The sequence below is a fragment of the Stylophora pistillata genome, chromosome 3 (genome assembly GCF_964205215.1).
Source record: "Stylophora pistillata chromosome 3, jaStyPist1.2, whole genome shotgun sequence".
Lineage (NCBI taxonomy): Eukaryota > Metazoa > Cnidaria > Anthozoa > Scleractinia > Pocilloporidae > Stylophora > Stylophora pistillata.
In genome coordinates, this window is record NC_142521.1 from 48,790,432 (window position 1) to 48,812,557 (window position 22,126).

General features: G+C 37.5%; 2 protein-coding genes and 1 pseudogene across 2 annotated transcripts; 2 read left to right on the plus strand and 1 right to left on the minus strand.

Annotated features, from left to right (window-relative positions):
- Nucleotides 1-339: 339 nt before the first annotated feature.
- On the plus strand, nucleotides 340-13,759 carry LOC111337194 (heterogeneous nuclear ribonucleoprotein H). The gene is made up of 9 exons (XM_022943449.2): nucleotides 340-493; nucleotides 5,256-5,361; nucleotides 5,536-5,647; nucleotides 6,193-6,380; nucleotides 7,929-8,067; nucleotides 9,502-9,657; nucleotides 10,338-10,720; nucleotides 10,959-11,072; nucleotides 12,979-13,759. The coding sequence occupies exons 1-9, from the start codon at nucleotides 464-466 to the stop codon at nucleotides 13,716-13,718; spliced, it is 1,968 nt and encodes a 655-aa protein (XP_022799184.2). The 5' UTR covers nucleotides 340-463; the 3' UTR covers nucleotides 13,719-13,759.
- On the minus strand, nucleotides 2,005-4,808 carry LOC148736548 (uncharacterized; annotated as a pseudogene).
- Nucleotides 13,760-16,634: 2,875 nt separating the features above from the next.
- Nucleotides 16,635-19,226, plus strand: LOC111337216 (MOB kinase activator 1B). The gene is made up of 5 exons (XM_022943486.2): nucleotides 16,635-16,788; nucleotides 16,982-17,148; nucleotides 17,328-17,421; nucleotides 18,089-18,222; nucleotides 18,782-19,226. Exons 1-5 carry the CDS (start codon nucleotides 16,775-16,777, stop codon nucleotides 19,024-19,026), a joined length of 654 nt encoding a protein of 217 aa, XP_022799221.1. The 5' UTR covers nucleotides 16,635-16,774; the 3' UTR covers nucleotides 19,027-19,226.
- The last annotated feature ends 2,900 nt before the right edge of the window (nucleotides 19,227-22,126 follow it).

Genomic DNA, 22,126 nt, shown 5'->3' on the forward strand with positions numbered 1-22,126 from the left:
AGTTCCTCTGTTTTCTCTCAATTTTCGTCCGATTTAGCTAGTAAGTGTCACGAAATGTGTTATACTTCTCCCTTGTAGTGTTTTTGTGTCGTGCCTTCTAATACAGGCTTCTAGTATAAATTTAGAAGAGAAGTCGTATATTTTTCAAGGGCCTGGTGAACGGCTCAATTTATGCAGTTTTCCCGCGTTCGGTCTTTCTTTGTCCCGAGAGGTTTCTCCATTCTCTTGAAGTAGAAGCAGCTCTTCTGCCCTTAACTTGAAATCGACTCACAGCCCCTGGGTCACCGAGGATGTGGAAGCCTGGGCTCATCATCCGTTTTAGCAGTGACGCCTTTTCACTCTGAAATCCCGTGATGCCCAGTTGTACTCACTCATACCACGTGGTTTTCGGATAGTCGCTTGGTCGCCATTTTGTTGGAAGAACCCCTCATTGCGCTAACTTGACAGATATCTAACATTCATAATGACAAGCCTCGACTCCCAAACCTCCGAGGTAGGGTCTAGTCACTAATTGTCGCTTTTGGTGTTGGCTAAGGCCGTCGCCGAGAGCAGCGAGTTAGAGATAAATTCGTTTTCATCCGCATAGCGAGCGGGGACCTTGTGTTCAACGCGGGTGTTTTGTTTTGCATGTCAAGTTATGTTCGAGGTATGATTCCAATTTCACGCGGTACACGCTGTCCAAATTTTAATTTCTCTACCAAGACAAATCATTTGAAAGATCTTGCATTATGAAATCAACAAATTCACGGGTAAGAGATAGACATCAAGGAATAGACGGTGAACTCGGCCTTTTATGATCGAGATGATATTAGACTTGGCACACATTTGATGAGATTTGTATAGGTTTCTGAATGGGAAATTGGTCAACGTTTGATTTTTAGGAGAGATGCGTTTTTTTTGCCCGTTTATTTGCTAGTAGACAGAGTTGAATATTCAAATTAATCAGAGAGTTTCCACGCTGGATCTGCTCGGCCAAAAAATAACCTCTTTCCCGCATGTAGGCTCTTGCAAATTATATCCTTTTACGGTTTGTAAAATTGATTTTTCCGTTAATTTCTCAAGTTTACTTGATTTTATTCCCTTAAAAAGCCGATATGTTATCAAATATCTCTAAGCCAGACAAGTGTGATCCTTATAAACTTGTCCAAGGATAGGTAAGGGGAGAATTGGTTGAAGGTGTTTTATGGAAATAATTCAATGGAGCAGAATTTGTGGTTTTTCACATGCAAACTGGGAAGAATTCTCCGGTATCATTACAACTCTGGTAGTATACTCAAGGAACTAGGAGCCTAAGAAGGGTCACTGCTGTCCTTTACATTGATTGGTTTGAACTGTGGGTTTTGAAGGGAACATGTATGTATACACTAAACTATACAAATGATTTAGGGATGTCCGAGCCTTTCCAGAGGTTGTAAATTTTTTTAGTTTGGAATGATGAGAAATGGTTCATTGCACCTGACAAAATTACAATTGCAAATGAAGGAGAGTGCTAAATAGAAACAGTGTTATGGGGAGTTTGATAACTGCAGGGTTCTCATTAAGTTTTGATGTAGACGGCTGAAATATAAAAGTAGGCGGCGGGAGAAGTGAGTACCACAGGCACGAGCCTCCAAGGGGTTCTTGCAGCATGCCCCCTCCCCTCCCCCCTCCAAAAAACTTCAAGATATGGAAGGTTAGATTTGCCATTTTGAGCCTTTTGGCAAGCAAATTTGGTTTTAAGAAATAAATAATTATTAGAAACAACCATAAATTTTACTGAACATCTTTCTTTTCTTGGAATCCTTATAATAGGACCAGACTACACCCCAAAAAGGGCAGTAGTCCATTAAAGTAAAGGTTTTATAGAACGTCAAGGCCATTCAAGGCAGAAAATATATAAATAGGAACTCCTTTTGTCACTGTTTGTGTGTATTGATTTGAATTAGTTTCATTCTCTCAAAAGTGGTTGAAACAATTATTAACACAGAGTTAGCTTGACTCAGCATTTGACCATGGTAGAAAGAACTAAAATGCCAAGTCATCAGTGTCAGATCCAAAAGCAGAGTCAGAGTCACAGTCAGTGTCACTCTCTGAACCTTTTGATTGCAGATTAAGGGCCTCTAGAACTTCATCAAGGTCTTCCTCATTTACATTTTCAACATGCTCTCTATCTGCAGTTGTACCACTCTGAACAGCAATTGTCTCCTCCCTTTCACACTGCACTCCCATTTCCTTTGTTTCACACTGGACAATCACCAGAGATGGCTCTGAAGTAGGATTATCTGACTTTGGTACCTTTGGAAGTTTTCTTCTCTCCTTTGCCTCAAGCCAGACTCTGGCAGCTTCCTTTACAACGGGCAAGCAGCTCTGGACACCTGGTCCATTTATTCCCACAGCTAGTATTGGTTGCAGCATGTCATTTTGGAGCCTGCTTCTTAGATGAGTCTTAACGTTTACTGCACTGGCACCCCTCTCTGGCCATACATTACTAACTGGCAAACTGACAACTACTTCAGCAATGTAGAGAAGGAGGGCGAAGAATCAAACAAAGGAAAATTTATTCTTAAGGAGATGAAGAAGAAACCATTCTGTAGTGGTGGTTCTACTTGAACCGGACTTCACTTCTATTGGAATCATCTTCTTAATTTTATCATTTACATGGTATTTCATATGAGACCACTCTGCTAGAAGCTTCTCTAATTTTAGCTTTTGGACTTCTTCTGTTTCAATCTGGAAAAAGTGTTTAGCTAAAATGTTGACACTGGAATGTCCATACTCTTGAAAACCATCAGCTTCATATGCTGGCACATTTACTGGATCAAAGGTACTGAGGGCACTAATAACAGAGCTTCAAACAAATCTTTGATCCAAATTATTTGATAGAGCTGCCACATACTTTTGTGTAAGGCTTTGCATTTGTTGATACGAGGTGGGGGAAATGTGATTTGTAAAGCTATCGACATCTGCTTGTAGTTTGTCCATAGGGATGTCGTCCTCAACAATTCTGTTCAAATGTTGTTTGGTTGCTTTGATTTGTGGTTGAATAAGGGAGAAATTTATGTTGCTTCTTTGAAATGTGTGGGAAAGACTTGAAAGAACTGGAAGAACCTCTGCAAAAATGTACAATGCTCCAATAAACTTTGCATTCTTCATCTTCTTTAAAAGGCCAGCTGCTGTGGCATCATTGTGTATGCTATCTAACTCTTGCAGTGTTTGTATTACACCACAGTACTGTTGCTTCATAGCTTCTACTAATTTGTCAAAGCTTAGCCATCTAGTTTTGCAAGCTTTTTTCAGTTCTTTGGCCAACACCTACTTGCCTTTGATTGAGCTCACTCTCACTTCACTCACATTTGTTAGTACTTTCATCAATAGTGCCATTTGCTTGGGTGAGTTCTCAAAATGCTTCCACGTTTGTCTCAGTAACCCAGATACATCTTGAATGTATTTGGTGTCTTCATTAGAATCAGTATATGTATGCAGGAGCTAGCCTGTGGCATACACAGTGTATAGCAATGATGCATATATTATCTCGCGTTAGTTTAGAAGTTACCCCCTCTCTTTTGCCTACCATGACAGATGCACCATCTGTTTCCAGCCCCATCAAATTTTTTATGCCTAACTGTGGTGAGAGAAGCTCCTCTTTGAGCAAGTCATAGATTTCCTGTGCGGTAGCTGCATCATGTTCTTTCAGCACATTCTGGGCAGAAAGAAAACTTGTCTCGACTGTTTCACTTTGAGTGCAAAAATACTGGACAAAAGTTATTTGATGCTAGTGTCACCTGAGAGGTGACACTAACATCTGTCTTCTCATCAGTCATTAATTCAAAACAGCTTGCTGCTCTAACCTTCTTCAAAGTAAGTTCTTTTACAGCATTTCCAATTGTCAAGAAGATTTCAGTCAAAGACCCTTCAGATCTATGTTGAAAGTATTTGATTTCAGCCACCCCTATCACATTTGTTATAAAATTAATAAGTGGGAAGAATTTTCTGTTTGGCAAGTACTCTTTCATTACAAAATAAGCTGTTGAAAAGGCTTTCTCTAAGACTGATATTTTGGTTTCTTTTTTCTCAACAAACTCTTTGTGGAAAACAGACATTCTTAAGATCATCTCTGCTTCTAAAGCACTCTTATGACGCCCTGACTTCCTGTGCGTTTCAATAGCATCTGACTTAAATCGGTCAGATGCTACTCCAGAAAATTTGTAAGTTTTGTTCTGGGGATTTGTAACTCCATGTTTTTTACAAATGATACAAAACATTCCTTCCCCCTTGACATAGCGAAGCCACCAGTTGTCGATTTTTTCCACCCAGTCATGGTTAAACTTCTTAGGCTTGATTCTTTGCAATTCCTGCTCAGTGAGTTTTGAACATTTTTTGAAACAGGGATAGTAGTTGTGAAGTTTACCTTGAGTGAAAAACTCTTTAATCAACGCTTCACACTGTACCTGTGACAACAGAGGATGGATGTTTGTGCTTTCGGCTGTTTTGTCTCCTTCATCAACACATGCTGCTGAATTACTTGTAGTGGGAATCGCTGGTGTTTGTCAATCGCTGTTATTGGCGGTTTTCTCACTTTCATCAACACGTGCCACTGAATCACTCGTCGGGGGAATCGCTGGTGTTTGCCGATCGCCCACATCACCGGCTGTTTTCTCATTTTCATCAACACGTGCTGCTAAATTGCTCGTTGTGGGAATCGCTGGTGTTTGCCGATCGCTATCGCTGGCTGTTTTTTCACCTTCATCCACTTGGCTCTCTGTTCTTCGTGATTTACAGAAATATCGATCTATTCCAGGCTGGCTTGAAGTGGGTTTTCTTTTGCTCATGGGTACTCTATAATTAATTACATAATAAGAATTCCTGCCTTCTTCTAACATGCCGAACGTCACACCGCACTTGTTGACAACAAACACCGGTCAGTGGAATTTTGCAGAAGGTAGGAGGCACGCATTGGCATTGCGTAATACGTTTTGCTGCTGAAAACAGCTTTCAAGTATTACTCGTTCGACTCACACGACTTTTAACCTTGAAATCTACGTGCAGATACAAAATAAGGAGGCAAGCTTATCACCGAAAAGTAGGCGGCTCTAAATTTAAAGTAGCCGGTTTTTTAGCCGGCTGCTGGCACTTAATGAGAACCCTGTAACCGTAGGGAATATCTTGAGTAGAAGTATGTACTAGTTGTATTTGATTAAAGCAAAATTACCCTAAGGCTAGAACAAGGGAAAAAAAAGATTCTTGTGTTTCATCAAGTAATTTGTCTTGACATGCAGGGAGATTCAGACAACATGAACCCTGAACCAAGAGAGCAATTTATTGTCCGTGCCCGTGGGCTGCCTTGGTCAGCAACTGAAGATGATGTTGCAACATTTTTCTCAGGTGAGAGTTAATTTAGTGTATTGCAGGTAAATTAGGAGGAAAGCTTCTGGGCAAAGGCTATTGTTATCACAAGACCTCAAGAATGTATCCAAATCTAAAAAGTTGGAATAGGTTTCCAAATTTTGGTGGTATAGAAAATTGTCACATCAACTTACCCTATAATTTGTTTTTTAGGTTGCAACATTAGAGATGGCCCAAAAAATGGTATTCACTTCACCTACAGTTCTGATGGACGTCCAAGTGGTGAATGTTTTGTAGAGCTTGTATCTCTTGAAGATATGGAAAAGTAAGTAAAGAAAAAAGACATGCAGAATAATGTAAGCTGTGCTGTTTTGAAAGTGGGTTGAACTGATTAGATTCTCTTCTAACAATATTGGCCGATAAGAAATGCCGGGGAATAGTTAATCTGTTTTGAAAGGCTGTAAGTGACTCTTGGTCTTGATATCTCACTGGAGATGATTTTAAATAAGCATTATGGAGGCAGTTTCTGTTGACTCATTTATGATGAAAGTCCTACTAGATTTGAAAAAGAGAGCTCAGCATGGCATTGGTAACTATGAGACTCGTAATCTGTTCAGGTGGTATCCTTTCCAGGAAAAGTTTGGCTGATAAAGAACAGGAAAAAAAAAACAATGACAACAACAACAGGAAGACACAACAATAAACAAGTTAATGTATCATGTCAAAATTGTCTCAAGTTAGAACTTTTGATCTTTAACCCTGGTCAAGGAATCATGGCTATTTGGCTGGGCGTTATTGAAATAAAAATTTGTTACAGGAAGGCCATGATTCAGTATGATCTGACTGATGCATTTTTTTCTCCTTCCACAGAGCTTTGAGCAAACGTAACAACTTTATCGGCAAGAGGTATGTTGAGGTGTTTGAGTGTAAGAATGGTGAAATGGAGTTCACATGTAAGAGAATGGGACAACCTCCTGATCAAAGTCATGAAACTGTTTTGCGACTCAGAGGACTGCCTTATAATTGCTCGAAAGAGGAGATTGCTCACTTCTTTTCAGGTAAAATACCTTTCTTTTTTTGTTTATTGATATTCTTTATGATGTTTTCTTCTTTCTTGTGGTCACATTGGGTTGTACCTCAATGTTAAGTGTATTAATAAAATTAAAACAAGCTATGCTTTTTTTTGAAAGTGGCTGCTAAAGTGATTGAAAATTCAAATTAACTACATGAATATTTTGACTTTCCATAGAATGCATCTTTGGGGAATGCAGTTTTTTATGGTTTTAAAACTTCATTAATCAGTAAAAGCATTAGCATTATATAAAGGAATTTGAAGGTTTAGGAAAACAATTTCACAAGATTTTGAATTTTTACTGACACTATTGAAGAGCTTGGAAACTTGAAATATTTGAAATTGGAAACTTTTATGATTATTTCATTTTGCTGTGGTTCAACATATTCGTTAATTTTTTTCCTTCCTACATCAGCAAAGAGTTATGAAAAGGGATGTTTAGCAGGGTATTTCAGGATTTTTCTGGTCTTTTATTTACCAGAGTTTTATCCTCAAATTGTATGTTTGAACGTTAACTATTCAAGGACCTGTTATGGCCAAAAGTTCTCCAAAAAGAAGAATTCCCTTCCTGTACACTTTGTATCATCTTTGTTGAGTTATTGCACTGAATTCTACACCCAATGTGACCACTGTGTCCAAGCAGTGTTTTTAGTATGTGTCTCAAGTAAGGTGTAGTATATTTATTTGAACCCACTGGTCTCGAGTTTGATATAATTTGAATAGGCTGGGGTGGAACTGTATGATTAAATTTGTTTTTCCCTGAAACAAAAGCAAATTTTTGTTTTCTTTATTATGTTCCCTGAAAAAAATGGAAATTTATGTTTTCTTTACTATGCTACAGAGCCAGAACAATCACTAGCCAGCAAATATATGTGCTCTATATTAGACGATACCACAAATGTGGGATCGTTTTGGGTAACCATATCGGTTGTCCCCCATCCTAGCTTCAGCACTGCACTGATGAGGCCCAGAAGGCCAAAACAGTACTGTCTGCAGATATCTATATATATATATATATATATATATATAAAACTTTATGAGTCATCTGGAAACTCGATTTTTCTCTTATATTAAAAATTGTTTATTTCATCTTTATGAGTTGCATGGAAGAAATCATTCAGAAAAAACTAATTTGCATGTTGAGATTTGGGTTCAAAGATTTAGAGGTAGAAATCCTATAAGCTTACTTTTTGTTTCCCTTTTTTGTTTATCAGGCCTTTTGATTTGAAAACATAGTGATGAAAGCAGGCATTTTTTCCTCTGCCTCAGTGCTTTAGAGAAGGGAGGTTAATATGGGATTAAATATTTCCATATGTGAAATTCTCAAGTTTGTTTGGGTATCCTCTTATCAGAAATGCTAAGAATGACCAACTTTTGTATTTTTTACCTTGTTTGGAATGAAACAAATCTTGCCATTAATTGTCTGCTTTCATCAACACCATTTCCAAGTTGTCTGTAGGAACTCTTGCATAAGTAACTGGGTGTATGTAATAGTTGTTGGTTTACATGCTTTGCTCTCTACTGGAATTCAAAGGGCTGGAGATAGTTCCCAATGGGATAACAATCACTCTTGACGAGGACGGGAAGACCACGGGGGATGCTTTTGTGGAATTTGCTACTCCTGATATAGCTCAGCAGGCTCTGAAAAAAAACAAAGAGACAATAGGGCACAGGTGGGGATAGTTATGGTGCGGTGGGTCTGAATGCGACCATGGGCACAACTCTCTATTTACTGTTATTCTGGTTGGTTGGTTGGTTTTGTACAGTACTTGTTTGTCATGTGTTTCACAGTGCAAATTTATTTCTTAAATTTATATAGTGTATCATTTTTACTGGATGCACCTAAGAGTAATTCATGTGATATAGAACTGTCTGACATTCTCCGACATAAAACCATTTGGTATTCTCTAACTACAAATGTATTTCTTTAATTCTGCATAAAATTGCACTGTGAAACATTGCTAGGTAGGTATTCTGATCTGTATTCTGTGTGTATTTATGAATTTCACTAATCAAGGCTGATAACAATGCTGATGATGTTGTTGATGTTTGTTTTTTGTCTTTTATTTCCTACACTGTTATCTATAATTTGAATGGCATTGTCCTCCTGATATGGAATTTGTGGTTACTTGAGATTTAAAAATTAGGGAATGTAAATTCTTGAAGTTGAAGATCACAAGTACTTTATTGAGGACCAAAAGACTTTTTTGTTCATATTCAATCAGTCAGTTTTTGGGGCAGGTTTATTAGGATAAATCCATAAATCGCTCCGGTGAAGGGCTAACGCTCGAAACATCAGCTTTTGTAATCATTACGGTGGCCCATTTACCATTTTAACTTTGTTGATATATCCAAATTAAATCCATGATGGTCTGCTACTTTTGCCATATCATCTTCATGTTGGAATGATTTTTAAGTGTCGTTGAAAATGTTTGTTGCTACTAAGAGTACCAGTAGTTCTACTTTGTAGCATAATTCTTAGCAAGTTTACAGTCGATTTTTTTTGTGTGGTTTTTATTTGTAATGAATGTTATAAACATGTATGTGCTGTGCAGACTTAAGGATATCTAACTGTGATACACACATTTTCAATCACCCACGGTTTAATTTCTGCATGTTACTATTTACAGAATCTACTATTAATACTTGATGTAGCATTTTGTCAGTTTTTTGCGATATTGGGCCTTGTAGTGTAGCATTTTTTATTTCCTGAATATTCTTATGGTTTTGGTTGAATTGAATTGCATGTTCACAAAGTTTCAACTGCTTTTTTTCCAGTCCTAATTTAATTAAACAGATTAGTTGTTGCAGTGACTCAGAAGCTACCTGACTGAATTTATGTTAAGGGTCAGGGATAAATATGCAAAGTTATGTGGCAATTTCTAAATTATTTAAAAACAGATGTTGTCAGTCAGTCATTATATATTCCATTTTTTACTATTAACTTGTTAGCTAGTAAGCCTTTACCTACAGTGATTGGTTTAATCGGCAGGAAAAGCTTTCATGCACTTACATCTGTCTTGTGTACATGTAGCTACTATTACACATGATTTCCTTGCAACTAAATGAACATGCCCTAATCTATATCTGCTTAACTCTTTTTCTAGATACATTGAGATATTTAAAAGCAAAAAAACAGATATCAAATACGTATCTGCCCCAAAACTTAAACCTTTGATGTCAACCAGACCTGGACCCTATGACCGATCAGGAGGCTTTGGTGGGGGACGAGGAAGGTTTGGTGGAGGTGGAAATGAAAGAAGGTAATTAATGTGAGATAGTTAAGGTGTCACTTCAAACAATTCCAGTCAAAGGTCTGTTGCATTAAATCAAGAAGTATGATGTCAGGGACTCCCTAAAGACTCCAGTAATTTTCCTCTTTTCAGTGTAGGGCAAGCTACATGTATTTAACTGGTCTTTCTCTTCACTTTCTCGTTTGAAATGCAAATACAAAGTATGGATTTCCATAAAAATATATTACCAATTGATTTTTTTGGACACGTTAAAAGTCACTTCTACCATCAGTTATCTCTTATTTTGAAGGAATTGTAAGGCATTTTGATGAACTTCTGACCTCTGACTCCTCAGTTGTGTTGGGTCCAATATAATTTTTCTGGCTGATGTAAAACAGATGAGAGTAAAATCTCATTTTATTCTCTAAATTTGGGTAGGGGTTTCAGGAAGCACCTAGCCTTACCTGTAAACATGTTTTGGAGAGAGTTTTCACTTCCAGGAGTGACCAAAAGAAGGACTTTCTCCTTACAATCTTAAAATATTTTTGAGTGGAAAATTTGAGAGAAGTAAGAAAATGTGAACATGGGGATGTCAACTGATTTCAGACCAAACTCTTGCATTTTAAATTGTAAGGTATGTACAGTAAACAGTGCAGAGAATTGAGGAGATATTGGGAGTGAAAAGGTTAAAAAAGTTCTTTACCATACAGATACAGGGGAAGAGGTAACCTTGGAGGTCCAGTCTTTGGTGGTGGTTATGGTGGTGACTTCAATGGATATGGAGGTGGACGCGGGGGAGGAAGTCGAAGTGGCCGTGGAGGCAGAGGATCAGGCAGAGGTGGATTTCGTCATGGAAGGGGTGGTGGAGGAGGTGGTAACTTTGGAATGATGTCAAGCACTGGTCACACTGTTCACATGCGAGGACTGCCATATGCTGCCAAGGAGAGTGATGTTAAACAGTTCTTTATGCCTCTTAACCCTGTTAGTGTATGGATGGAATATGACAATGGTTCTTTCAATGGGCAAGTGGATGTGGACTTTGCAACACATGAAGATGCACAAGCGGCTATGTTGAAAAACAAATCATCAATGGGTAGGAAGTTTTATTTCCTCCTAATGATCAAAGAATTAATCTTTGATGAAAGTTATTGTTGTTGAACTAAGGTTTCAAAATAAAATCATGGTTAAACTTTGTCGCTTTTGGTGGGCAAAATTGGTAGCAAGCAACACTTTATGATCAACATTACATCATTGAAATAAGCACTTGTATACATTCAAGAAAATTGAAGTGATTTTGATTCTCATAATTCATTACCATGCCTTATTTTCAGGTCATCGTTACATAGAGCTGTTCTTGCGGTCCAATCCTGAGAGTGGAAACAGCCAGGGGTGGGGTGGCTCAGGAGGAGGGCACAACTTTGGTGGTGGACATGGTGGTGGAGGTGGTAAGTACAGTTTCTTGATTTGTATACATGTTTTAACCCTTATCATCTTGGCATAAAAACAAATAGTCTCCTTACTGTTCTCCTTTCACCTGCCATCTCACTGACAAGGAGAATATGTATAATAGTCAAGAGCTTCTTTAGTTTATAATTGCTTCCTCTATTCTTGAAGCCTTTTTTTGTTTTGGGAGTGGTACTTCAAGAAGAAATTAATGTTAGTCACTCCAATGGGATAATGAGTTATGCAATGGAATAGTGGAATAATGGGATAATGGGATAAAGGGATAAAGAGTTATGCAGGGCATAAACTTGCACCTAGTACAGGCACCAATGCAACTAACTTTTTCACTTTGGGGACCAAATCCTGAAAATTATTTGCCAAAGTGGCAACTAGATTGCTTCAGCATGCATTACTTGGAGAGTTGGTGATTGTTAGGATTCCTAATGATAGATCTGCAGCAAACTTCCTTCAAGTTGATAAGTTTGTTTCAATTCCAAAAAGCAGCACATACATGTTCAATGATTGCATCTTGGATTTTTTTAAATTTAAGTTTCTTATAAGACCCATCCTGGTGTCCTCTTTAGAGCAAAGGAAGCAAACACCAATCTTAAAGCTGTGTTTGAAATAGGAAGCATTTTGTGGCCTGAAAAAAGAGTTTTAAAATGATTTTTTCCTTGGTTATGAAATTAAGGTAATAAGATATTCTGATAAGGTTCAGTTTTCTGTTTTTTGGAAGTGTCATCAAATTAATGATCAATAACAGTGTTTTCAAAACACCATTAGAAGGTTCTGGATAAAGAGGTACTTCTAGATTTCTTTTTTTCAATTAAGAAGCCAAGACATTTATTTTAAATACCCATTGGTTGTAAAAGTCTTCTGATCAGTTTATTAGTTGATTGTATTAAAGGGCTTGCAGAATGCTCTGTTTGTATTCCTTCTTGTAACAAGTGCGTTCTTGAAATGTACTTTTGACGTACATTCTGATGGCTGCACAAACTGTGGTCGTTGTCATGGGCTGTGCAGGCCATCAAGTTCATGTGGTAAATCTTCATTTGATATGTTTGTGGTATAAGAGGCTTTTCCACATGATAAAGAACAAGTAAGAAGGAAACAAAGAGCAACTATAATTGTAAGAAATAATTTCCACCCATCTTTTCAACCCCCTATTACCTCAAGTTTATCTCTTTCACCCACATTGAGTTAACCATTTTGCCCCTTCTCCCAAACAATGTTGTATCATGATTCCATGGACTTTTAGCCAACATTGAATTTGGAAGGGGATCTGTTTATGATTTAGTGTGTGGTAGAAACACACTTGTTATTCTTCACATAATTAGCACTCCTCAAACATAATGTGTCAACTAGTTTTGATGGTGGTATTGAATGTGTTTAAATGTTTAAGATAATGAGCTTGTTCCATGAGCTGGGGCCTGGGTAATTTTTGGGGAATGTAAGATTTAGGAGCAAGTTATCCATGATTCAAAGGGAAGGCCATAAAGATTCGTTGATTTTAATTGTTGACAAGCATCCATTCACTTTCATAATTTTGGACACTATCTAGTACAATGTGTTTTAAAGTGGTGACCAATTTTTTTTAATTGGCAATCACTTTAAAATATTTAAGAGCCAAGGGCTACTTGAAAAAAGGTTATTTATGCCCTGTAATGTATTCTAGAACAGCAATAAATACCCCTAGTCAGTTCTTGTAGAATACAAGGATAGGGTGCTAGAACAAAATCCAGAAATGCATTTTAAACCAGTACAAACTCGGGCAGTGGGAGCAAATAGTCTGAAAGGCGGACTTGACTGCTTTAGAGCATCATCCTCCTATGTCCAATTACTTTAAAGAAGTTTATCTATAATTTCTTAAACAGTATGTTAAAACTAACTTTCCTATCTTGTCAATAGGTGGTAACTTCAGAGGAGATAACTTTGGAGGAGGAAATTTTGGCGGTGGAGGAGGAAATTTTAATGATGGCGGCAACTTTAACAACTTTGGTGGTGGTGGTGGTGGTGGTGGAAATAGCTTTAACAACCAAGGTAACATGGGAGGATTTGGTGGCCAAGGAAACCAGAACACTGGCTTCAACAACCAGCAGCAGCAACAGCAAGGCGGCTTTGGCAATCAGTTGCAAGGTGGTGGCAGTGGGAATTTTGGCAACCAAGGCAACACCTTTGGTAACACTGCCTCTGCTGGGTTTGGTTCTGCTCCCAGCAGTGGAAACTTTGCCTCACAGTCTAACTATGGGCAGAGTACTAACTATGGTGCATCAGGTTATGGAGGGCAGATGTCATCAGCAATGAACACCGGGATGAATACAGCAATGAACACTGGCATGAACACTGGCATGAACACTGGCATGAACACTGGCATGAATACAGCTATGAACACAGCAATGAACACAGCCAGTTATGCAACTCCGGCAGCCTTTAGCAATCCTGCTCAACAGAACACTCCTTTTAATCAGCAGCAGCAGCAGCAGCAGCAGCAGCAACAACAACAACAGCAACAGACGGCATATACAGACAGCTCAGCATATGGGGCATCAGCTGGAGGATCATTCTTTGGTGGCATGCAGACTCAAATTAAGCAGGAGCCCCAAGCCACAGCCAACCCAGGCATGGTGTCTTATCCTGGATATCAGTGATTTTTTTCTTTTTTAACTACGATGACATACAAAGGACATTTGCATATGTAACCCTTGTGTCGTGTTAGATCCCTGTATATTATTTTACAAGCTTTAAGTTGCTTGTCACTGATTTTCATACCATGAACATTACTTTTTTCCCCTTACTTTACGTAACGTTCAGTTCTACAAAGTAGCTAGCTTGTCATGTTTTGTGAAAGGCACTCTTTCCTTTTTATCCAAGATATGCCTTTCAAATCGTATTTGTTCTAAAATATATACACGTATGTACTGACTGTAGTAACTTCATATAAACCTTTGCCGTGTATGAGAAAAAGGAAGGAACTTGCCATGAGTTTCTCAACATATTGAAGCTATTTATCAGGTTTTCATTTAGTGCAAGGAAAGTAATGTTAATAAAAGTATGTGTGAACTTTTTTTTCAACTTTCTGGGACCCATATGGGTTCGTAATAAATCGATTTATTTACAGCAGTGCTATTTGCGCAACTCTTCCGTTTCCACTTGTAATCCACCAGACCTGGTTACCGTAATTTTTTCGAGTGAGTGCTCAGTATTTTCTAAGCGAAAATTATGGCCGTCATCTTTGACTTTAATTGAAGGGGAAGGCTGGGGAATGAAAGAAATGTTTACCAAGGGGGTGAGCGACAGTGAAAAAAAACAAGGAAGGGGGTAAGGGTAGGGGAGTAAGTATATTTTTGCCTTTTCCTCCACCTCCCTCATCGTCGACTCAAACTCCAAATCAAACGTGGTCGGCTGAACAAACTATCGCGCGCTCCTTAGCGTGAACTCGCCCTGATAAGGCGTCTGCACTGTGAGCTTTGGTAACCCTCTGAATTGTTGTTGCACCTTTTGGTTGACAGTAGCTCGTCACCATAACTGAAATTACTGGTTGTGTATTTCGAAAAAATAATGTAGAACTTGCAAGAAAGCCAGGTGGAGCGTCCAAAACAACCAAAATTAACATCGAAATACTTTGGTTGGGATGCCCGAAACGTAAATTCTCCCCTAAGCAGGAAGACCTTCAGAAAGTCACACAAAGAGCCATTCTGTTTTTTTGTTTATGTCAGGAACCCCTTGCGCCGGTTATTTAAACAAAGTTTAGCCTTCGTTTTAACAAAGCCGCGTCCTAAACAACCTTCAATTTCGCTGAATCTGTTATCTACTCATTTATTGTTGGGAACAATGTCACAAGGCCGAATGCTAACAGCGGAAGGACATTTATTTAATTAAATCAACCCTCTTGTAAAGAAAGCCAGAGCCCCACTGATTGCTTTAACCCGTAGTTAGGGTGACCTCGATAAAAATTAACCGGCCCGTTGTTTCAGTCCACGGGAAATCCTATTTTCTCCCTTAGCTAGTGTTAGCCCTTTAACCCCTAAGAATAACTGGTTTTCAAATTTCTCCTTGCAGTATCATAGTATCACCTTTGAATACAAGAAAAAAAATTAAATAATCGCCAACTAAGAGTCTCTTGGATCGTTCTCATATAAGTCTCTTGATAGTTAAACAAATTCTCCTTTTAAGTACCTAAGAGAAATGTAAAGAGAACAGTGGGGAGAATAAGCATAGTAATGTTGGGGTGTAAAGGGTTCATTATTTTCAAATTTCTTTGTCCAGACAGTGGTAAGCCTCACTTGAGTGTAGAACTACATCGTCGAACTCCATCGTCAATGAGCAGTGAGAGAGCATCAAGAACTTCAACGCAAAACACCTTTTTTAAGCTGAAGCAGAAACCGCAGAGGGAATTATTGAAGGAAACAGTGTTTCAAATTGTACATTAGCGTTGCTATTTTATTGGTGTCCCCAATTAGTCCATCTAGGCTAAACACATCGACACTTTAGTAAAGGTTTACTTACCCTTACAGTGAAGGAAGGGTGCATTTCCTATGAATTCTTCCGCTAGAAAGGTTATTTAATTTATTTTGTAACCGCTTATGGTCGCTCGTGGGTTTCCCCACATTTTAAGGTATTCATTGGACTGAAGAGGAATTTCAGGCCCCAACATTTTCATTTGAGTGTAACACCATGTGTTTCAGCTGAGGAACAGTCATTATGCACTTCATACTCTCGAGGATTAAATACTACATGACTTGTTTCCGTGATATTGTTTGCACTTCATAGGTGGTTTGCACGTTACGTCATTGCTGCCCTGTCGGTGGACGTAAACAAGAGATATTTCCGTATGATGCACGATCCTCGCAGTAGAAAGAGATATTTCATTAGCTTCTTTTGTTCGTCCACCATCCCTGTTCCTTTCACCATTGTTACCTGTGTCTCTAGAGATTGGTTGCAAGCCACCAGACGAACATACGCAACTCTCGTTCCCAGGGCACATCGATTATCGTAGCAAGTAGATCATTGGAACGAAAAATCGAGGAACAAGTGCCCCTTGCTTTCCCCTTTGTTCACTTGATCTGTTGGTCTCCTAATAGTTAAATTGCTTCAAATCGAAACAGATTTTGATGACAACCGGCATTTATATCAAAAGACAAGACTTCCACGAGAATCAATTAATTCTTACTTTAGAGTGAATCCGTATCAATGAAATTTATTTCCATTCAAGATTTTCAGGGAGTTTTCATTCGAAGGTCGCGAGTTTGTTTTTCATGAACGAGTACTCAGTTTCTATGTACTTTGTATATTTGGACTTGATGATGTTGTCATGGGATTGACATTGGACAAAGACTTCGTAACCCGGAAATAGAATTTCAACCACAACTGAAATGAAATCTCAAAATCTGAATAAAGGTGCGCATTTTAGGAACTCAAGGATAATAATATGTAGAACAGACTTGAGAGATTCCGTGCTAAAGCCAGTTACTGGTCTCACAGGTTCTGAAAGCTAGGATAATTTTTGTTAATGAGTACCAAAAATTTGTTAATTGCTAAAGCATATGTTGACCTTCTGGAATGTCCTTGATGTGATGACATCATCGCTGTGATTCACACCAAGCAATCGCGAAAACGAGGCATCCTTTGAAGGTCGCCATTTTGACTTGCACAGAGGTTCACTGCGTAATAAATATTGGAAGTTTTACGCTGATTTACAAACAGGATGAGCTTCCTATTGTGAGTTTCAATGATTTCATAATGACTTAGGCATCACAATCTTTGTTTTTGGCAGCAGTACAGAAAATATTCTTCGATTATCGATAGTATCAGAGCAAAGTTTTCTTGTATGTGGGTATATAAATTGAGGATACGTCCAACAGTGAAGTGAACTAAACTATTTAGCTAAGGATGATATTCGTTGATTTTTTAGCGGTGGCCGTTCGACAAAAACCTTTAAACCCAAGAAAAACATTCCCGAAGGGACTCACCAATATGATTTGATGAAACACGCCGCCGCAACTCTTGGAAGCGGAAACCTTCGTCTTGCGGTTATGTTACCTGAAGGAGAAGACCTTAACGAATGGGTGGCTGTAAATAGTAAGTTATATGTCATTAATTCTTGTTCGCTGTTTGTATTTTTAAAACATTTGCGATGTTTATTCCCACAGAAATTTGATATGTTACTTCTTTGGCGTTTTGCTTGTTTTTTCTTCCACATCAGAGTTGATGTATCTCAGTTTCAAGTCAGTAATCACCTACTTTCACTTTTAACTTAGCTGTGGATTTCTTCAATCAAATCAATATGTTATATGGAACGATAACAGAGTTCTGTACTGTCGAGTCTTGTGCTGTCATGTCTGCTGGTCCAAAGTGAGTGTACACATTAAGAGTGATAATCATATAATTATTGACTTAATTTCTGTTTTGTTCCTTTTCCAAAATATCACGATGTTACTGCTGTATGTCCAAGTTTGAGCCAAAGCGATAACTTAAGTGCATGTTTTTCACTGACCCCAAGAATACTCATCAGAAGAGAAATTGAATTGTGTAAAAACTAAAAAAAAAAAAAAACAAAGAACAATTTTCTCTTCTTTGCACTAAAATAATATGAGCTCAGTTGAAGCAATTTCAATTGTTTGAAAACCTCTAAATAACCACTATTAGGCCCATGCATTTTGAATTTACTCACAATGGAAAGTGTGATAAATAGCTAAAAATGGTGAAGAATTAGTCTGGAAAATGTTTTTGATTTTGTGCAAGGGTATGTGTACAAACCTTGGCAAGAAAACCATATAAGTACTGCCAAATGCAGTCCATTGTCCTCTGTACCAGGTGGAGTGGACAAGTATTATTGTATGATAGATTGCAATCTGCTGGCCTCGCATCTTTTTACAGTAATCTTCATAACAGAAAGTAAAGAAAATAGTTACAGATTTCAGAGGTTTACCTCTATACTATTTCCTTTTGAGGATTCCACTTTTCAGATACTTATCATACTGCTTTCAGAGAGTTGTTTTGTTTCCTTTTAACCTTTTAGGTATGAATACCATTGGGCAGATGGAACAACAATCAAAAAACCGATTAAATGTTCAGCTCCAAAATACATTGATTACCTTATGACATGGGTTCAGGATCAGCTAGATGATGAGACCCTCTTTCCTTCAAAAATAGGTAAGACATAGTAACTTTGTTTTAATAGCAGCGATTGTAGTAATGTTAGAAAAAAAAGAACCTGGGTTTCATGTGACCCATTTTGGTTTGTGAGGTTGAACGGTAAATTAACTGAGGTACTGAGAACTTTTTGGCAAGTCTCTCCTTATCTTTAAATGTGACAAGCATCCTCATTATTCAGATTTGAAGACAGTTTTCTTACAAGGTTATTATGATTTTCAGTTTGTGGGGCGTAAGAGTAGTTTGGTGACCACATTTTGATATTAGAATCTTGACAAACATGGCTAATTGAGTTACCATTGGAAACGAGGAAAGTTGCTCCTGACAATACCATTATTTTATGGTCAAAACTAAGTCACCAAACTTGTTGTGTATCTCACTCAACTGATAATCTTAGTATGTATATAATGGTTCATAGCTCTGATGATGCATTTTGAAATATGGATATCCTCAAAGAAAGGATTAAATCCATTCATGAACTCAACCAGGTTTCTTTGTCTATCCACGGCCACTGCTCCTTCTTTGCTTTCCTTGAAATTTGTTTCTTCTTTCACAACAGGTGTTCCATTCCCAAAGAACTTTTTGTCCATTGCCAAGACAATCCTCAAACGACTGTTCAGGGTGTATGCACACATATACCACCAACACTTCCTCCATATTGTAGGACTTGGTGAAGAGGCGCATCTAAACACTTCCTTCAAGCATTTCATGTTCTTTGTTCAAGAGTTTGGTCTTGTTGACAAAAGAGAGCTTGCACCACTTCAGGAACTTATAGAAAAACTCACAAACAAGGATAAAGTTTAGTTGTCTTTCACTTTGTGTGACAAAATGTTTTGGTAGTGTATATTTGTAAAAACTCTGATTTGGTGTTAGGGCAAACTTAGCTTTTCATGGTAACACATTTGGTGTTACCTAATAATCTTCTTTAGTTTATGGCAGGAAGCTAAGAAGCTTAAATCAGTAATTTTCATGGTGGAAAAATGTAAAATTTAAGTCCAAAAAAATTAATTGCTAATTGTTTCATTTCTGCATTCACTTATACATGTATCATGCTGAATGTCAACATAAGTTTTAAGTCAAATTGCAAAGAGTTGTTTCAGATGAAGTTTAGTCTTAATATCTAAATATCTATTCTCAGTTCTGTCTGTCATTTATTTTCCATAGCTGGAGAGTTTTCTTTAGGTACTTGAATGCAGTTTATGTTATTGCAAACTGAATGTTAGCACTGTTTCTTTATTTGATATGCAATCAGTGTTATTAACAGATACCATTAGATTAATTTTATGTGTAATTACAGTTAGAGCAATTTAAGATAATCCCAGTAGTGCTACACATTTCAATAACATACAAGCTTAGGAGGTTGTAGATTCAATTTTGAACATGTGTCTTCTTATACTACAGTCAATCATGAAGTGAACCTCCTAGGAAACACTGTACATAGTTTCAGAGGCTTTAGCAAGGTCATGACTTAAATGTTTGATATATATCTTATTGACCAAGCACAAGGGCCATACTGGGAGAATATTGGCCTGAGGTCTTGACAGTACGGACCGAGTGCAGCGAGGTGTGTACAAAAAAAGACTGAGGGCCGATATTCTTCCAGTACGGTCCCGAGCAAGCTTGGTTAATAAGAGATTTATTATACGACTGAAGTTCAAAGGGACACAAGTGCGGTATCATTCGGGACAGTGCCCTGTCCAATACTGAGAGAATATTGACTGGCAATAGATCATTTTGATTGGTTGATTTTAGTTATTGGCCCTCTGACTGCCCGAGTCGTGTAATAAAAGGGGATATTGATCTGTTTTCTTTGTTCCTACTTGTAGATAGCTGTTTTGATGATGATATACTGCAGTTTGAGTGAAAAGGCCAGTGTGATGCTAATTCTCAGACTTTCTGTTATTTAAGTGCAGGGTGGTGAACATGTCCATGTATTCAGAGTCGTGTATGAATCTTTCATCAATTTAAGGATATGTTTTGTACATGTGTTTATTTGGATGAACAAAGACGTGTAGATTGTTTTGCTAGAGTTGACTTTTCAAACATACTCAAAGGTATTGCTTGGTGTTAATGTAGTGTATTTTTGTACTTTATACATGTCAAAAAACTCATTTTTACATTAAAAGACAAATCCTGAGAAAGTGTGAAGGAAGGTTTCAGAATCATAAATTGAAATTAATAGCAGGGTTCTGTGTGTTTCTGATACAATTCTTTATGGGAGTGCTTTGTTTTTGATGATATGTCTCCTTATCACTTCATCTTTTCATTTAACTAAGTATTTTTAAAGGATTTGGTGTATGATTGAGAATCAATTTCTTTTTGTAGTTTATTTTCAGTCAGACTATGTTTTCAAATTCTCAACAGGATTAAAATGCTGTGGACTTCATTTCAATTCTTAATGGGAACTAATATGATTGACTATCCTCAAATTGATCAGTCAGTGAAAACTTATTTTGTTTTCCACAAAATTAAGAGTTCCCTGCAAGTTAAGTCTTTGGAAAAAATTAAAATTTAAATACCTTTAAGGCTGAAACTAGAAAAATAAACTGACAGAGAATATGATGCATTTTGCGTACATAACCAAAAATTTTCTGAATCATAACTTTTGTGTCACATGTATGATAACCTTTCTTTTTCATATAGTTTAATTAAGTGCTATGTACAGTCATCTCAAGGATTTAGTTATTTAGTTTATGCTGTTACTTGTGAAAGTTTTATAGAAATTCAAATGGTTTACCTCTCAAACAACTTTCTTGATTCATATCCACAACACAACTTATATTTTTAAAATTGAAAGTAACCATATGCTAGCTCATTGTATTACAAGAAACATTCCTTCAGTAAAGTTCATATTTTAGATCATGATTTCATCACTAGCTGCCAAGTAACATATTTTATTTTACTCTCCCTCAAAAGAAATAAACTCGTGTATTATTGTTAAGTATAACACATAAAATTGATAGGATAAATCTTGATGGACAGTTCCTCTTGTAGATGTGCTGCACTAAATGCTTTTTTTCTTTCTTGTGAACTGTTTTATAGACAGAAGTAGTGAAATATGGATTGATGTTAGTTTTATAATGATCTTTAATGAAAGACTGCTCAACATTGCACTGAAAAATTGCAACTAAATTGTCAAAGATAGATAATGTAAAGTTTTGATATAGTTAATAATAAATGTTGGTTATTTTCAGTGATGATAGCATCCTCTTTTCAAGTAAAGGAAATTTTAAAAAATGAAGCACTTTCAGTGGTTTGCTTGAATAACATGTCAGGATGATGGTGCAGAGTTCATCTGCTTTATTATTCCTACCAAATGACTACAGCTTGCAGGAATGCACTTCTTTTTGGGGGAGGGGAGCGGTGTGTGCATTCAAGTTTCTTGCATGGAGAGGAAGGCGAGCAAAAAAAGAAACAAGCTGTGTGTGCATTCAAGTCGCTTGCATGGAGAGGAAGCCGTGCAAAAAAAGAAACAAGCTGTGTGTGCATTCAAGTCGCTTGCATGGAGAGGAAGGCGAGCAAAAAAAGAAACAAGCGGTGTGTGCATTCAAGTCGCTTGCATGGAGAGGAAGGTGTGCAAAAAAAGAAACAAGCCTGTTCTCAAGGCTGTCTCTGCCAAATTTTGCATGGCTTTCATGTTAGTAACAGTCTAGTTTCAAGAGAAATCTATTTGCAGAGATTGGTGAGGCATGAAGTGTGACCACTTGCAAAGAATATTGACCTGCAGGACTGATTTCTTGTCAATCTTAGCCAGAAATGTTCTAATTACTGAGAGAAGTCATGGAGATCACAAATTGCAAGTAGCAACAGTGATCAGGTTATAGTAGACTGACCCCAGTCTCCAAGAGCATAATCTAACCAGGGACCCCGGTAATTTCATATCCCAAAGACCTGAGTTTACACT

Excerpts from the sequence above, each read along its gene's own strand:
- LOC111337194 (XM_022943449.2), top strand. The coding sequence starts at position 464 with ATGACAAGCCTCGACTCCCAAACCTCCGAG. Across the intron at positions 5,362-5,535 it reads TGTTGCAACATTTTTCTCAG|GTTGCAACATTAGAGATGGC; the intron begins GTGAGAGTTAAT and ends TTTGTTTTTTAG. Across the intron at positions 11,073-12,978 it reads TGGACATGGTGGTGGAGGTG|GTGGTAACTTCAGAGGAGAT; the intron begins GTAAGTACAGTT and ends TCTTGTCAATAG.
- LOC111337216 (XM_022943486.2), top strand. Across the intron at positions 17,149-17,327 it reads CGAATGGGTGGCTGTAAATA|CTGTGGATTTCTTCAATCAA; the intron begins GTAAGTTATATG and ends CTTTTAACTTAG. Across the intron at positions 17,422-18,088 it reads GTCATGTCTGCTGGTCCAAA|GTATGAATACCATTGGGCAG; the intron begins GTGAGTGTACAC and ends TTAACCTTTTAG.